This window comes from Anopheles arabiensis, chromosome X (genome assembly GCF_016920715.1).
Source record: "Anopheles arabiensis isolate DONGOLA chromosome X, AaraD3, whole genome shotgun sequence".
Taxonomy (NCBI): domain Eukaryota; kingdom Metazoa; phylum Arthropoda; class Insecta; order Diptera; family Culicidae; genus Anopheles; species Anopheles arabiensis.
In genome coordinates this window covers 6,993,125-7,008,941 of record NC_053519.1, presented here as the reverse complement: position 1 = coordinate 7,008,941, position 15,817 = coordinate 6,993,125, and the positions used below count along the sequence as shown (strand labels likewise).

At 49.5% G+C, this 15,817-nt stretch overlaps 5 protein-coding genes across 9 annotated transcripts; 4 read left to right on the top strand and 1 right to left on the bottom strand.

The window, feature by feature from the left end:
• The first annotated feature begins 1,087 nt into the window (after positions 1-1,087).
• Positions 1,088-2,599, top strand: LOC120906660 (prostaglandin reductase 1-like). 2 transcript variants are annotated; one of them, XM_040318501.1, is made up of 3 exons: positions 1,088-1,188; positions 1,256-1,373; positions 1,442-2,599. In XM_040318501.1, exons 2-3 carry the CDS (start codon positions 1,268-1,270, stop codon positions 2,326-2,328), a joined length of 993 nt encoding a protein of 330 aa, XP_040174435.1. In that variant the 5' UTR covers positions 1,088-1,188; positions 1,256-1,267; the 3' UTR covers positions 2,329-2,599. The 2 variants fall into 2 exon arrangements, with proteins under 2 accessions (XP_040174435.1, XP_040174434.1); XM_040318500.1 differs by having other exon boundaries at positions 1,107-1,373.
• Positions 2,600-3,600: 1,001 nt separating this feature from the next.
• LOC120906352 (prostaglandin reductase 1-like) lies at positions 3,601-5,187 on the top strand. The gene is made up of 2 exons (XM_040317945.1): positions 3,601-3,864; positions 3,953-5,187. The coding sequence occupies exons 1-2, from the start codon at positions 3,756-3,758 to the stop codon at positions 4,993-4,995; spliced, it is 1,152 nt and encodes a 383-aa protein (XP_040173879.1). The 5' UTR covers positions 3,601-3,755; the 3' UTR covers positions 4,996-5,187.
• A 1,594-nt stretch (positions 5,188-6,781) lies between these two features.
• LOC120906353 (prostaglandin reductase 1-like) lies at positions 6,782-8,489 on the top strand. The gene is made up of 2 exons (XM_040317946.1): positions 6,782-7,090; positions 7,157-8,489. Exons 1-2 carry the CDS (start codon positions 6,985-6,987, stop codon positions 8,044-8,046), a joined length of 996 nt encoding a protein of 331 aa, XP_040173880.1. The 5' UTR covers positions 6,782-6,984; the 3' UTR covers positions 8,047-8,489.
• LOC120906351 (zinc finger protein 429-like) lies at positions 8,047-10,230 on the bottom strand. The gene is made up of 4 exons (XM_040317944.1): positions 9,935-10,230; positions 8,873-9,851; positions 8,578-8,800; positions 8,047-8,309 (listed from the first exon to the last, which is right to left on the bottom strand). Exons 1-4 carry the CDS (start codon positions 10,082-10,084, stop codon positions 8,060-8,062), a joined length of 1,602 nt encoding a protein of 533 aa, XP_040173878.1. The 5' UTR covers positions 10,085-10,230; the 3' UTR covers positions 8,047-8,059.
• Positions 10,231-11,130: 900 nt separating this feature from the next.
• On the top strand, positions 11,131-15,776 carry LOC120906698 (transmembrane protein 120 homolog). 4 transcript variants are annotated; one of them, XM_040318566.1, is made up of 8 exons: positions 11,131-11,347; positions 11,794-11,982; positions 12,116-12,234; positions 12,958-13,233; positions 13,302-13,377; positions 14,770-15,135; positions 15,222-15,374; positions 15,460-15,776. In XM_040318566.1, exons 2-8 carry the CDS (start codon positions 11,908-11,910, stop codon positions 15,535-15,537), a joined length of 1,143 nt encoding a protein of 380 aa, XP_040174500.1. In that variant the 5' UTR covers positions 11,131-11,347; positions 11,794-11,907; the 3' UTR covers positions 15,538-15,776. The 4 variants fall into 4 exon arrangements, with proteins under 4 accessions (XP_040174500.1, XP_040174498.1, XP_040174501.1 ...); XM_040318564.1 differs by having other exon boundaries at positions 11,470-11,982; XM_040318567.1 differs by lacking the exon at positions 11,131-11,347 and having other exon boundaries at positions 11,371-11,982; positions 15,222-15,368.
• Positions 15,777-15,817: the final 41 nt, after the last annotated feature.

Below are 15,817 nucleotides of genomic sequence, written 5' to 3'. Positions count from 1 at the left end.
CCGTTATGGTTTCAGTATCAGTTTCAGTTTCGGTATGGCTTCATGATCGGTTCCTGGACCGGTATCGGTTTAAGCTAGGTTGTAGGACCGGTATAGATTCATGATAGGTTCTAGGTTCACTATGGATTCGCTATTAGTTCTAGTACCGGTATGGGTTCATGATAGGTTCTGATACAGATATGGGTTAATGATAGGTTCTAGCACTCCATACCAGTGCTAGTGCTATTCAAGATAGGTTTCAGGGACAGTATGGGTTCATGATCAATGCTAAGACCGGTTTGGGTTCATGATCGGTTCCAAGACCGGTATGGGTTTATGATAGGTGCCAGGGCAGGTATGGGTTTATGATCAGTTCTTGGACCGGTATGGGTTCAGTATCGGTTGCTGGAACGGCATAGGTTCAGCAACCAGGTTCAGGACCGACATTAGGTCATGTGCAGTTCTTGAACCAGAAAAGGTGATGTATTGGTGTCAGGAACAGTATGGATTTGGTTTTGGTTTTAGGTGTTTCAAGGAGTCGTCCAGACCTTCAAAGGGTTATCGTACGGATTAGTAATGTGCTCTTTGTAGAGCACTCACGACTCCGATCGGACTCCAGCTATAGTTAGTCGGCCGATCGACTCCGGCCAATTCCGAACCACTAGATCCACCCAGAGTCGGAATCGTTCGGAGTCGTTCAGAGTCAACAGAAAACGTTCGGTTTAATGTGCCTGTGATCAGGCATTTCATTTCCTTGTGTTTTTTTGTCTTACACTTTGCGCGTGCACTTCGTATACAGGCCTTTGTTTGGGAGGCCACTGTCTGTCAACTCCAGACGACGCCGACTTCAATCCCTTCCGGGCGACTCCGGACGACTCAGATTCCGACCGACTCCCAACGATTCCGGCCGACTCCGAACAATTCTGGACAGACCTACCATCCGGAGCCGGTTCCGAAATTATCGGAGTAAAATCGGAGTCGACTCGAAATGTTTGCCAACTTTACCCATCAATAGTACGGATTGGTAAGCGTAGTTATGTCCGTCGCCCAAAATCATTTTTCTTGTTGAAAATCCAATGGCTCGTATAATTGTGTCACGCACTGTAGCATTTGGCAAGGAAAGTCAAAATCACAATGTAAACAATAAATAAACACGGAGCGGGTGAATCCTCGGAGCGTCACGATCGTGGAAGGAAGCCAAACAGGCTGGTAGGAATAATTAAACCGTTTTGTGAACGAGTGTATTCACTGATTGAGTGTTGTTTACACCTGCCAGACCCTAAAAAGAATGCACATTGCAAAGAAATGGATTTACGCGAAGCCGTTCGTCGATGAGCCGACGCTCGACAACTTCGAGCTGGTGGAGGAACCGGTGCCGGAGCTGCAAGATGGAGGTAAGGATAAGCAGAAGTCACTTGCTTCCTCCCAAACGCTTGCTAAAGCCTTGTTTGCTCGCTTGTAGAATTTCTTATCAAAGCCCTGTACCTGAGCGTGGACCCGTACATGCGCATCTACATGCTGGCCAACCCGACCGGCAGCACCATGATCGGGGGCCAGGTCGGCGAGGTGATCGAGAGCCGGCACGCGGACTTCCCGGTCGGGGCGCTCGCGTTCGCGCAGGTCGGCTGGCGCACCGTGTCCGTGTGCGCACCGGCCAGCTTCGAGACGCGCAAACCGTACGTGCTGCCGGAGCTAGGCCCGCTGCCCGCCTCGCTCGGGATGGGCGCGCTCGGCACGGTCGGCAACACGGCGTACTTCGGGCTGCTCGAGATCTGCCAGCCGCAGCCGGGCGAAACGGTGGTGGTGAGCGGGGCGGCCGGTGCCGTCGGCAGCCAGGTGGGCCAGATCGCGAAGATCAAGGGCTGCCGGGTGGTCGGGATCGCCGGCTCGGCCGAAAAGTGCGAGTGGTTGCGGGAGCTCGGCTTTGACGGGGTGATCAACTACAAGGAGGAGGACGTCGGGGAGGCACTGCGCCAGCTGGCCCCGGACGGGGTGGACTGCTACTTCGACAATGTCGGTGGCCGCACGGCCGAGACGGTCAAGGGGCAGATGAAGCCGTTCGGGCGCATTGCCGTGTGCGGCACGATCTCCCAGTACAATGGGCGTGAGCCGGCGCGCGTCACCGACCCGCAGAGGGACTTTGTGTGGAAGCAGCTGGTGCAGGAGGGGTTCAGCGTGCACCGGTGGACCGACCGGTGGTTCGAGGGTGTGCACCAGAACCTGCGCTGGATCCAGGAGGGGAAGCTGAAGGTCCGCGAAACGGTCACGGACGGGTTCGAGAACATGCCGCGCGCGTTCATCGAGATGATGCGGGGCGGAAACGTGGGCAAGGCGGTTGTTAAAGCTTAAATGCCTGCTTGTGAGCGTGAAAGTCGAAACCATTTATTTTTCAAACAAATAATATAGAATATAACAAGATAACTAGGGGGAAAAATGAGCGAACACAAGCACAGGGCACAGAACAATGATAATTCTAAAATCTTCAAGAAAAGTTTATGTTAAATGTTGGAGAGCATTTATGGGGAAATCAAGCCAACTATAAGCAGATAAGGTGAACGAAACTGATAAGCAATCTTCAAAGTGCCTTAATAAATTAGGTCGAAATACAAACGCACCAATACGCAATGCTCTTTTAGGGCCAATCCGGGTAACATGCTTCACCAACCTGACCGATAAGGCTGCCCGAGGAATCATGTGATCTTCCACAAGTTTCTATCTACCCATTGTATTTTGCTTCTTTCTTTTTTTGCTTATCATTTCCTGCCGTCTCTCGTATACTGCGCCTTTCCCAAAAAATCGTATAATACGTAACTCAAGATTTGTTCTCTTTTTAACGAAAAATTATTACATATTATCGTATTTGCCCATGTAATAGGTACAAAGGACGAGACTTTTTAATGTATTTTTTGCTCAACACTCAATTTATGTTATAAAAATTCGATAAATTCGGAATCGACTCCGGGAGGTAGGTCTGCCCTGCATTATCCGGAGCTGTTCGGAATCGTCCGGAGTCGTCTGGAGTCGTCTGGAGTCGTCCGGAGTCGTCTGGAGTCGTCCGGAGTCATCTGGCGTCGTCCGGAGTCGTCTAGAGTCGTTCAAAGTTATTAGGAGTCGGAGTCCTCCGGTGTCGTCCGTAGGTATTGGGTGTCGAAGTCTTCCGGAGTCATCCGGAATCGGAGTCGTCCGAAGTAATTGGAAATCGAAGACATCCGGAGTCGTTCTGAGTCGTCCGGAGTCGTTGGGAGTTGTCCGGAGTTATTGGGAGTCGGAGTCGTCCGGAGTCGTTCGGAATCGTCCGGAGTTATTGAGAGTCGGAGTCATCCGAAGTCGTTCGGAGTCATCCAAAGTCGTTCGGAGTGGTCCGTAGTTATTGGGATTCGGAGTCATCCGAAGTCGTTCAGAGTCATCCGGAGTCGTCCTGAGTCGTACAGAGTTGTCCGGAGTTATTGATAGTAGGAGTCTTCCGGAATCGTTGTAGTCGTCCGGAGTTATTGGGAGTTGGAGTCTTCCGGAATCGTTGGGAGTCGTGCTAGGTCGGTGAAAAACAAAATAGCACAATGAAATTAAATGCCTGATCACAAGCACATGCTCCTGTTGACACCGACCGATTCCGACTCCGAACGTCTCCCGATGACTCTCACTCCGTGTGGAACAAGTGGTTTTTGTGGAATTTACGTCGGAATTCGAACTAAATATAAGTCGGAGTTGGATCATGGGTGCACTCCACATCACTAATAAACACGCTCATTCATGCTAATGCAGGCGTTACGTAGTTCATGGACGCTCTCTCAACCGTCGCTCCACGTGCGTTTGTATTGGTATTGTTTACCGGGCGTAATCTCAGCGACTGTTATTGTCTAAACACCAGGCCCACACGTAACATGAGTAAGTTAAAGTCGCCCCAAAACCAAGACCCCAAAAAAAAAACGACAAATTTTAACAAAATTTCCAAATGCTTGCTCCGCGCCGCCAGAGTCCCTTTGGCAGCAGCTCGTCCGCCAGCGCCAGTACGCCACCGATGCGGCCGGCGCCGCCCGCAAATGGATCTACGCGAAAGCGTTCCAGGGCGAACCGCACCACGGGAACTTCCGGCTGGAGACGGAACCACTGCCCGCGACCCTCAGCCCGGGCGAGTTTCTCGCCCAAGCCGAATACCTGTCCGTCGATCCGTACATGCGCCCGTACATGCTCGCCTACCCGGAGGGTTCGCTCATGATCGGCGGCCAGATTGCGCGGGTAACGCGCAGCGAGAACGCCCACTTCCCGGTCGGCGCGACCGTGTTCGGCCAGTTCGGCTGGCGCACGCACACCGTCTGCGATCCGGCCCGGCTCGAGAAGGACAAACCGTACGTGCTGCCCGATTTCGGCGGGCTGCCGACAAGCCTCGGCCTCGGCATACTGGGCATGCCGGGCAACACGGCGTACTTCGGGCTGCAGGAGCTCTGCCAGCCGCAGCCGGGCGAAACGGTGGTGGTGAGCGGGGCGGCCGGTGCCGTCGGCAGTGTGGTGGGCCAGATCGCGAAGATCAAGGGCTGCCGGGCGGTCGGCATCGCGGGCACGGAGGAAAAGTGCGAGTGGCTGCGCAAGATCGGCTTCGACGCCGCGATCAACTACAAGCGGAACGATGTGTACGGCGAGCTGAAGAAGGCGGCACCGCGCGGGGTGGACTGCTACTTCGACAATGTCGGCGGCAGCGTGACCGAGACGGTGCTGAAGCAGATGAACGTGTACGGGCGGATCGCGGTGTGCGGCGCGATCTCGAACTACAACAGCGCGGTCGGCAAGGTGACCGACCCGCAGCGCCAGTTCGTGTTCAAGCAGCTGCGCATGGAGGGGTTCCTGGTGTGGCGCTGGAACGACCGGTGGCTGGAGGGCATCGAGGGCAACCTGCGCTGGATACGGGAGGGCCGGCTGGCGTACGAGGAAACGGTCACCGAGGGGTTTGAGCGGATGCCGGACGCGTTCATCGATATGCTGCGGGGCGGCAACACCGGTAAGGCTGTGGTGAAGGTGTGATGGAGGGGAAGGGAAGTGCGTCTGTGTGTGCGTGTGGCATTACGCGCCTTTAACCTTTGTGTTAAGCATCACGCGATTTTGCATTTTTATTTTTCGCTTTGCGAAGTAATGTTGTATCCAATTCCTATTTTAAAAGTGAATGCTTGAGTTAATCCATCAAATTGTTGACAAAAAAAGAAACTTCAAAACCAATTTCATACCACTTGTTTAATGCTTTGTTGAGGCTTATATCACACAGTTTCACAGTCTACAATGCCCAATTTGTTGTTCTCATTTCGACGAATTTTCTTTCAATAGTTTTGTGAAGTTAAACATTTACCAAAAATTATTTTTAAATTCCATTCTGGGCCCGGCTTGCACGCTATTTGCTTGAAGATTTGGATCAAGCTATAAGTCTAATAAAGCTTCTAAATGTTGAACAGTTCCAGGAACAAAGAGATGGGCACTAGTTCGAGTGCCAGCTATCTCTTTGGACCAACTTTAAGCACCAATTTTAGGGTTTGAATGAGACCGAGAAGAGGTCCAGAAATAAGACAAGATTCCAGCAAGAATTTCTTTCAAGCAAATTTCCAATAAAATTAACAACGAGTGAAGGTAAAAAAAAAACCAAAGAGTAAATGGGAAATACACTGAAATCTCTGTAAGATGTTGTCTCTTCAGGATTGTTGTGTCCGCACAAATGAAACATGAGACGGTGTGTACGGCACAAACAGGATATATATTTTATCACTACTCTTTGGTATTATTGTATTACACGGGTATAAAATAACATAAACGCAACACACGCAATGCGGGGAGAGGACGACTGGTCCTTCTCACGCCGCGATCCTCACTGAGGACGTCACAGGATGACAGCCTTGCTGTCAACAGTGAGCCCTCAGGATGAGGCAGCGGTCTGTCCACAACAAGGATGAATTGTTTCTTTTAGATGAACATTTTGACCAGATTTCATACATTTTTTGACTCTTCAAGATGAATTTCTCCCTAACGCGAGTATCCTTCAAGCTGCATGCGATTTGGCAGCCAAAATTCCCTAAGACGAATTTTTGGGATGACAGTTCACAAAAATATTGGTCAAAGGATGCCATGTTTTTCCCGTGGTTTCTTGGATAGTTCACAGCAACATCTTCATTAGTTTTACTTAACATGAATATCTCGCTATGCTGACGGTCCTTTGAAGATACAACTTTGAGAGACGTCAATGTACTCAATTTTAGATACATAACCCAAGCGCCACAGATTAAGCTCAAAAGACTGGAAAATGTAATAACCATAGAAAACAAAACTAAAGCTCCATCAATAGATTTGCTGCTCAATTTGCTTGCTCAATAGATGGCGTTTTATAACGCATAATTATATAGCTGTCCTTTTCATACGATGTGTTTGCCTCACTTCATCTTTTTGGGTTGAGAGCTTGAGCGGTTTAGAACCCGTTTAGCGATCGTTTTGTGGATTTATAGCACTTGGGAAGAACATATTTTTTTATTTTTTTGCAAAAATAGTGTATTAGTTTTTACCAATGAAAAAAAAAAAACAACAAACAGCGAGTAGCAACAAATTCAGGCATGGAATAGAACAACAAATTAAAAATAAAAAAGTCTTCCGGTTTTAACTTAATGAAGATGCTGGAAAATAGCATAAATAGGATTTTGACATCAATTTCCTTTAGATTTTCTCAATACACCATGTAAATCATCATCTGCTGCATAATTTACCAAAAGAGAGGTAAACAAATTCCTTTTCAAAATTATACTCCCGAAAATCGGGAAATATTTAAAAACGGATTGGTTTTTTTTTCGTCTCCAGACAAGACGGTTAACGAGGTGCGTATCAACAACCCCCAATAAAAACACGATAGCGCGGCGGGCAAGACGTGCGTGAACGTTTTCTGGCCAAAGTCTCGCTCCCGATCACATCGTACGCGACCAGCAGGATCCTAAGAAGGGGTCAAAGTACAGCACAAGTCACGGGAGTGTCCGCAAGCAAAGGATGGTGCTGGCAAGGAAGTGGATGTACGTGCGGCGCCCGGAAGGGGAACCGAAGGAGACCGATTTCGCGCTCAAGGAGGAGGAGCTGCCGGCCCTCGAGGCGGAAGGTATGCGAACACGAGGTTTGCTTCCCTTACGCAGTCAGCTGAACCTTCTCTGACGCATCGTTTCAGATTTCCTCGTCGAGACGGAGTACTTCAGCCTGGATGCGGGACTGCGCGGGTACATGGAGCTCGGGGCCCTGCCCGTCGGCAGCCCCGTCATCGGGATGGCCCTCGCGAAGGTGATCGAGTCGCGGAACGCCCAGTTCCCGGTCGGTGCGGTCGTCTGTGCCCGGCTCGGCTGGGTCACGCACGCCGTCCTGAACCAGCAGCAGCAGAAGGAGCTGCGGCCGTACATCGTGCCGGAGGTGGCGGGCCAATCGCGGGCGGTCGGGCTCGGTCCGCTCGGCCTGTCCGGCAACACGGCCTACTTTGGCCTGCTCGAGATTTGCAAACCGAAGCCGGGCGAGACGGTGGTGGTGAGTGCGGCGGCCGGTGCCGTCGGCAGCCTGGTCGGCCAGATCGCGAAGATCAAGGGCTGCCACGTGGTGGGGCTGGCCGGCACGGAGGAAAAGTGCGGGTGGCTGCGCGAGCTCGGCTTCGACGCGGTCGTCAACTATCGGGCCGGGTCGGTGCGGGAGCAGCTGGCCGCGGCAACGCCCCGCGGCATCGACTGCTACTTCGACAACGTGGGCGGCGAGCTGACGGAGCTGGTGCGCGAGCGCATGAACCTGTACGGGCGCATCTCGGTGTGCGGCGCCGTGTCGAGCTACAACGGGCAGCCGGCCCAGGTGGCCGACCCGCAGCGCGACTACGTCTCGAAGCAGCTCCGGCAGGAAGGGTTCGTCGTCTTCCGGTGGCTGCCCCGCTGGATGGAGGGCATCGGCCAGATGCGCGAATGGCTCGAGCAGGGCAAGCTGGTCCACCGGGAAACCGTGTACGAGGGGTTCGACAGTGCGCCGCGCTCGTTCATCAGCATGCTGCAGGGCGGCAACATTGGCAAGGCGGTCGTGAAGGTGTAGTGCGCGCCCCGCCCTACCGCTGTCGCTCTTTGCACGGGGGCGCCGGCTCGTTCCCACCGCCGTGGTACCGCCGGCAGTGGTTCTTCAGCAGACACTTGTACTGGAAGCGCTTGTCGCAGTCGGCGCACGGGTACGGCTTGTCGTTCGTGTGGATGCGCATGTGAACCCGGAGCGTGTACGCGATCGTGAACCGCTTGTTGCACACGCCGCACACGTGCTTCCGGTCGTTGCTGTGCGTCTTCATGTGCTTCCAGATGGCGCGCCTGCGGGTGAGGGAATTTAATAGGAAAAACACACGATACGTTAGATAAAATTTTACACACTATAAGCTGACTCGGTTCAACTGAAGCATTTTCTTGTTAAGCCTTCCGTTAATTTTAACACAAACCCTCCAGTTTGTTGGAATTTAATCAAAATAATAAATAATTAATTTTCACACGAAATCGCGTCATCCCGTGTTTTGCGGTTTCGAAAACTTTGAAATTCCCCAAAATGACGCCAGATAAGAAGCGCGAATCGGTAATCACTCACTTGTTGCGCATCAGCTTCCCGCAAACCGTGCACGGTAGCTTTGGCTCTTCGTGGTACGAGAGGTGCGTTTTGTAGATGCCTTGCGTTTTGCACTTCTTCCCGCACACGTTGCACACCGCGTAGAAGTAATCGGTATGCCACAGCTTCTTGTGCCGATTTAGCAACACCAAACCGGCGAAGGTACTGCTGCAACCTTCCTGATCGCACACGTACGGCCGAATGTCTGCGGAAACGAGAAACGAGGCGTAAATAATTTTGCTGCAATAAAAACAAAAAAAACTCCTGAGCTACTTACTCTCATGCTCGTTCAGGTGCGTTTGCAGCTTCCAGCTGTCGTACTGCTTGCCACAGATGTGGCAGGTTACCTTCGCCCGTTTGTAAGCTTTTCTCGGCACGCTTTGACGCTCCGCCGGGGAGGACGTCGTGCTGGACGCGTCCATGCTGCCGCCACTGCACTGCAATCCGGCGAAGGTGTCATGCTTGTGCCTTAGCTTGCTGGCCAAGCATTTCGCCTGCTCCAGCGCACTGTCGAGCTGGAGCACATCCAGGGCCCGCAGCTCCTGACCGGAGAGCTCCTGGGCGATGGTGGTGGTTTTCCGAAAGCTGTCTACAATGTCCAGCAGGATGCAGCACTCCTCACACACTTGTGGGGTCTTTTCGACATTGAATGCTCCAAGCGCTTTTAGTTGGTCACTGGTCAACTCCACCATGACATCACTTAGAACACAGCAAAGCCCACAGCGACGCCTCTGCTCTACCACGTGCTCCGTTGCATCGAGGCACCCGTTGTCCGGTAGGCGGGGTGTTTGCTCTTCAAGAAATTTTGTAATCTCCAGCAGTATCTCCGGATCCGGTTCGCACTGTTCTAACCGCCCAGACTGGGGCCCGGATCTTCGAGTCTCACTTCCACTAGTTTTATCCACCTCGTCCTGCTGCTGCTCCTGCTGTTGTTCCTCCAGATGCTCTTGTTGCTGCTCCTCGCCGCCAAACAGCTCTCGCTCGATCTCCAACGAACCTTCCAGATACTGCTCGCCCTCCGACACGATGCTGGCGTACAGGTAGTCTACCTGCTGCTTGTGCCGCACGATAAAGTTCTCGCATTCGCGCAGCAGCACCCGGTTGCCGTCGGACGCCCAATCCCCCAGCTCCAGTATGACAAAGTCCTCCATCAGCAACCGGTTCGTCTTGAAGCACGTGTTGCGAAACTCGGTCGTCAGGAACAGCAGCGAGGCACAGTTTTTGCATATCTTCGTCAGATTATCCTGCTTCGTCACCTGCAAGACGGCCGATTGAGGGTGGGAGTTCAGCTAGAAATTGCCTCCAACTCCAATATCTATGTCCCATCCCTGTTGCTTACCCGAATCGAGGTACATTCAAAGATTTGATGCGCTATGCTGTACTCCTTGTCGGAGAAGATACACTCGAGGAAGTTATCGTCACACACCCGCATACACAGCCGGCACTGGTTGGGATCGTTGATAGCGCTTCTACTGTTCGGATGGTCCATGTTGGAGCGTTGGGTCCACCTTGCTCACGCTGTCTGGGTTTTTGGTCCATTCTCGGGATCCAGACACCACCAAACATTGCTGTTTGCGCATGTCCTTGTTCGTCGGGCAGCCAGCTGTTACACACATCCAGCTGACACTGTGCAGCTACAAGGATATGCTATAGTGGAAAGATGCTATAAACGTATATTCCCCGGATCTACTTAGAATACTGGATGCTACTTAGAATATAGCACAATAACATTCGACTGTAACTAGACAGACAAATCTTTTACTACCCAAGCAATACAACTTTTTTATTCAATAAATCTCCATTGATGTTCTCTTTTGATGCCTTGGGGAGTAATGTTATTATAGTTTAGTTAATAAGAAGTTATAAGAAAAAGGTTCTTCCAATTTTGTGCTCTTCCTTGCTGTAATTCAGGCTGCCTACTTCGCTTTTTGAGTCCTTGGCGACTTCTCGGAGTTTCGTGTATGTCGAATATCACGTTTTTCACCCATAATAGGAAGGATAAAAAGTTATTTATGTTCAAATTGAATAATGTAATGTTAATTATTACTTATTTCATTCGATTCGTGTAGAAAATGCAGTTCTTTCTGTGAATTGAGCGATTTAGCGAAACTTTTAGCAAAACTGCATTTTTTTTTCAATTTGACAATTGTTGGAAGTAATTGTACCAATTTGACCTATGAATTGTCAAAAATAAAAATTCGCGTATCTCGGGAAAAGACTGTAACATAATAAAATTAAATAACATGCGAGATAGAAGTATAAAAGACTTTCGGGAAAAGGGTTGCGTTAAATCGTGTTTGGTCTCAAATTGTTTCGAAGGAAAAATTGTTTCCATTTTCCATGTTTCCAATTTTCCACTACATTAAAACAATAGTTTTGAGAATCAATGAAAAAAAACACCTAATAACAAGTGTCAACATACACACTGTTTGGGGATTAACTGTCACTGTATTATTCGTTTACCAACCGCCCTACGTGCCAAATGCCGCACAACGTCTAGAAAGGCAAATTGTTTGCGTTTATATCGCACGGTTCAATCGTTTACCTGGCGTTACCGTAACCCGGTGGAGAGCGATTTAGAGGAAACATTACCCATACATTCTATTGAATTCTTGCGAAACGTTATTTATCTTGATTAAAAAACACCTCAAACTTACGCGCAGCATTATCGGAAAGGGTTTAACCGTCCTGTGGGGATTATATTACAGCCAGCAAGCGTCCAACGGAGAGCAGCCGAATCCCGCTTAGCACGGTATGTGTTGTGTGCGTGTGTGTGTGTGCGTGCATGCGTTGCGGACGGAAACATCAACACTACCGAGAAAGAGCGGCGTATAAAAATGCCACTGTATACTTTGCACTGTTTGTAAATTGCAGCCCACTTTGCCACCCGGACGCACATTCCGTGCGTGGAGCGTGCGTTGCGTAGCCAGCACCGATCAACCTTCGTCCGGTCTCTCCCCCCTCTCCCTCCAAACTTCGTTTAACAGCACCCCGGACAGCAGCCCTCACTGTTTGTGTGCGGTGCGAGCCTGTGCGTGTGTGTTTGCGTGCGTGCGTGCGTGCGTGGTTTGTGGTCGGGAAATTGGTCCCTGTTTTTCCCCGTTTCTGCACACACACACACACACTCTCTCTGCGGTGACGCCGGGAAAGGTGGTTGGCGAAGCATAACAAGTGGTTTTTTTTTTCGGTGCATTTTAGAAAGAAAAAAAGCCACCCACTCAGGTGCGCATAACACACGCACACACGGTTCAGTCAGGTCCCCGCAAAAAAAAACCCCGAGTGGTCCGAGGGACACAAGTGAGACAAGTGAAAATGTCGCTCTCGGTGGACGTCGACGAGCTGGAGAAGGATTGGACCGAGCTGTCGGACGAGTACCGGAGCCTAGAGGTAAGGAGGGAGCACTGCCGGGGGAAGGTGAAGGAGAGGAAGCGGGTGTTCCAAGCGTATTGACCAATGTCGGTGTGTGTAACTTGTGTGTGTGTGCTTATTTTTCTTCTTCTTTTTCTTCGCCCTGTTCCAGGCCGCCAACCAGCAGTACCAGGAGCTGCACGAGCGGCTGGAGGAAATGCAGGAAAAATGCACAAAACAAATACAGCACCAGCGCTACCGGATGCGGCAGATATCGAAAAACCTCAAAACGTAAGCCTCGCGATGACCCATCCCGGGCGGAGCGATCCATCCCCGCAATCAAAACCCTTCCCCACACCCGGGGCGTCCTTGGGCACACATCTTGAACGCACGCCCAGCCCAGCGAGCGTCCTAATAAGTATATGCACAAAACAACAGGTGGGCGATAAGATAAACTTTGGACTCTAACCGACCGCTCACGGCGACGGTATCGATCGACGGGCCTAACACCGACGAAAAGCACGACGAATAGCAGAAAAAAAACATATCGCCCTGGAATTCTGCTTATCATCATCTGCCCAGGGCCAAGATGCACTCTCCGTATCGCGGGTATCGTAAAGATTCGCGTATCAATATTGGTGGTGCTAGAGGGCATGAAAACACAACCTTGTTTTAGCTTCTTCCTCTTTTTTTTTTTCGTCTGCGCCACCGGTCACGGTGGTGTGCGTTTAATCCTTTTTCGTGCCCACTAATCGCTAATTAACGGGCTTTCGAGGGCGCACCGGCCATCGTTACACGGTCAAGGGCAGCTGTTGGCCTAAACCGGTTTCGGAACGTCGTGCGTAATTATTGGTTAATTATACACGCAACGAGGAAGAGGGGGGAAAAAAACAACCATGCTGGCCAAATCGATGGCTTTAAATGACCGCTCAATGCTCTCCACAAAAACAACCACAAAAAAGATGCACCAAAAATCTCACACTATCTAACCAGAAACGCTTCCCCCCCTCGCAGGTACATGACGCAGGAGAAGCTGACGCCGGAGGACCGCGACAAGGTGACGCAGCTGGAGAAGAGCATCATGAAGCGGAAGGCGCAGATACACGAGATCGAGCAGGGCCTGCCGCAACAGAACAGCCAGTATCTGAAGATCATACTTGGCGACGTGAACGTGTCGATACTGAACCGCAACGACAAGATCCGGTACAAGGACGAGTACGAGAAGTTCAAGCTGATACTGAACGTGATCGGGCTGCTGCTGTCGTTTCTAAACATTGTCTTCAACTACCGGTAGGTTGGGCGTGTGTGTGTGTTTTTGTGACGTGTTTTTCATATTTTTTTCTTTCTTTTTTTTTCAGCGCACTCGAGCTCGTGTTTCTATTCCTGCTGGTGTGGTACTACTGCACGCTTACGATTAGGGAATCCATACTGAAGGTATGCACCATTTCCCCCTTTTTCGGATATGTTTTCTCTTAACTGATTTCTGCGAATCGTTAGAAAGTAAAAATGAAAATGAAAAACGAGGGTTTTTGCGCATTTTCGAAAGTTCAGTACATTATTTGAGCCATAATGTGTCATAAACTTTCAAAAAAAATTGCGCTAAAATATGTTTTGGGTGGTTACATTTGCACTTTCGCGATGTTGATTATTATTTTTAAATAATACCGTAAAGTGTTACGCCAATAAGCGATTCAAATGCATATCGTTATCGTCCTTCTATCAATCCGTTTTTCTGTGAAAACAGATTTTTAATCGGATTCCTTGGAATTCGTATAGCATTTTTAAATGACCGTTACCAGTCCACATAACTGGCATCAGTTATTTTCGGCGTAAAGAGCGATAAGAACCAGTAAAACATTGTTCAAAATGTCTTGTTCTTGAGGGCAACATCTTACAATTCACTTCTAACGAAACTTCTGAAATGGAAGGCTTTTGAAAAACGCAAATTTAAAAGAATTTCAAATGCTGTAACGTTTTTATTTTTTAGCGATAATTTAGTGATTTTAAGTGATATTTATTTGACCAGTGCTGCAAAAATTTCACTACATATTTCATAAATATTTGACCAGTGCTACAAAATGTCACCAAATATATAATACATAAATACATAATATAAATACATAAGCCAAATATATTCCAAGAATGTCGTGATTATCACCGACAGAAAATGTCATGACCAAGTGAGTGATCAAGAATTAAGTGCAAAACAAAATGTCATCAAGAATGTGATGGGTCCACCATCTGTATGAGTCTCACCCTCTTATCATCACAGTTATGTACGTGAACTGATTTGAGCTTCGTTTCAGTCATGAGTGTTGGTGACTGAAACAGTGCCACTTGGCAGCACTGTCCACAGCTAGAAAAAGTCATGACTATGCTTGTGACGTCATTAAGCTTAGCTTGTGAGTCAGAGTATTGCGGTTGACTCAAGCACTCGCATGTCGTCATGTGTCGACATGTCATGACGCATTTTCATTGAGTATCAGCAATGAGCATCGAGCTACCACAGATATGTTCATTGTTTTCGTTGGTGAATATCTCATGACATTTTGCAGCACTGACGCCAACAAGTGATTATGATGGATATCTTTATCATGCTTCTATCGATCCGTTTTTGTGTGAAAACAGATTTTTAATCGGATTCCTAGGAATTCGTATAGCATTATTAAATGTCCGTTACCAGTCCAAATAACTGGCAGCGGATGCTTCTGAAAGTGATTTGATAAACGCAAATTTAAAACAATTTAAAATACTCCTTCCTTTTCTTTTTTGTCTGATAATTTAGTATCTAATTCTTTGCTTTTGCCCCACCCTTTTAAAAAACAGGTGAACGGTTCGCGGATAAAGGGCTGGTGGCGGCTGCACCACTTCATCTCGACCGTCTGTGCCGGGGTGCTGCTCGTCTGGCCGCAGGGCGAACCGTGGCAGCTGTTCCGCTCGCAGTTCATGTACTTCAACGTCTACATCAGCCTGGTGCAGTACATGCAGTTCCGCTACCAGAAGGGCGTGCTGTACCGGCTGAAGGCGCTCGGCGAGCGGCACAACATGGACATCACGATCGAGGGCTTCCACTCGTGGATGTGGCGCGGGCTCAAGTTTCTCTTCCCGTTCCTGTTCGTCGGCTATCTGTTCCAGTTCTACAACGCGTGGACGCTCTACCGTCTCACGCAGCACCCGGACGCGACCTGGCAGGTAAGCGCGCGGCAAACGGTTCTAAAACAGCAACGCTAGTGAATAGCACATTGACACTAAAACCCGCCCTTCCCGCCTCGACACAGATACCGGTGCTGAGCATCCTGTTCCTCATTCTGTTCGTGGGCAACAGCTTCACCACGCTGATGGTCATCCTGCAGAAGCAAACGGAGCGCACCGAGAACCGATACCGGCTGATGAGCCTGATCGCATCGAAACGACAAAAGACTACCGTACGGGTAAAGAAAAAGAAACGTTTGCCTAATCCCCTGCGCTGCTGCTCTGCTTTCCGCTGTGCCCTTAACGGTTCCACTTTCTTTCCAGCAACCGACGAACGAGGGCGCTGAAGCTGCAACGGCCAAGGGCGAACCCACTGCAGTAGAGTCGGAAAAGACGAAGTGAAATCGCGCATTTGTTTTTCCTTTCCTTTTCTTTTTTTTTTTTTTGTTAGGAACCAAATTTGTCAGCAACCAACGAGGGATATATATATGTATACATAGCCAAGATAAGGGGGGGAAGAAAACAGAGACCGATAGAGAGCGAGCGCATTAAAGGGGACAAATCTGTTGGTTGCTTCATTTATGTTAATTTATCGAAGAGAATATGAAATAAATCGCGTTAGCGCGCTATTACAAAACCTAGCAACTGTAGTGAACGAAGTTAAAAACTGTATATTAGGGAC

Excerpts from the sequence above, each read along its gene's own strand:
- LOC120906351 (XM_040317944.1), bottom strand. The coding sequence starts at position 10,084 with ATGGACCATCCGAACAGTAGAAGCGCTATCAACGATCCCAACCAGTGC. Across the intron at positions 9,852-9,934 it reads TTGAATGTACCTCGATTCGG|GTGACGAAGCAGGATAATCT; the intron begins GTAAGCAACAGG and ends GCCGTCTTGCAG. Across the intron at positions 8,801-8,872 it reads GCACCTGAACGAGCATGAGA|ACATTCGGCCGTACGTGTGC; the intron begins GTAAGTAGCTCA and ends TCGTTTCCGCAG.
- LOC120906660 (XM_040318501.1), top strand. The coding sequence starts at position 1,268 with ATGCACATTGCAAAGAAATGGATTTACGCGAAGCCGTTCGTCGATGAG. Across the intron at positions 1,374-1,441 it reads GCCGGAGCTGCAAGATGGAG|AATTTCTTATCAAAGCCCTG; the intron begins GTAAGGATAAGC and ends GCTCGCTTGTAG.
- LOC120906698 (XM_040318566.1), top strand. The coding sequence starts at position 11,908 with ATGTCGCTCTCGGTGGACGTCGACGAGCTGGAGAAGGATTGGACCGAG. Across the intron at positions 13,378-14,769 it reads TTAGGGAATCCATACTGAAG|GTGAACGGTTCGCGGATAAA; the intron begins GTATGCACCATT and ends TTTAAAAAACAG. Across the intron at positions 15,375-15,459 it reads GACAAAAGACTACCGTACGG|CAACCGACGAACGAGGGCGC; the intron begins GTAAAGAAAAAG and ends CTTTCTTTCCAG.
- LOC120906353 (XM_040317946.1), top strand. The coding sequence starts at position 6,985 with ATGGTGCTGGCAAGGAAGTGGATGTACGTGCGGCGCCCGGAAGGGGAA. Across the intron at positions 7,091-7,156 it reads GCCGGCCCTCGAGGCGGAAG|ATTTCCTCGTCGAGACGGAG; the intron begins GTATGCGAACAC and ends GCATCGTTTCAG.
- LOC120906352 (XM_040317945.1), top strand. The coding sequence starts at position 3,756 with ATGGACGCTCTCTCAACCGTCGCTCCACGTGCGTTTGTATTGGTATTG. Across the intron at positions 3,865-3,952 it reads CAGGCCCACACGTAACATGA|AGTCCCTTTGGCAGCAGCTC; the intron begins GTAAGTTAAAGT and ends CCGCGCCGCCAG.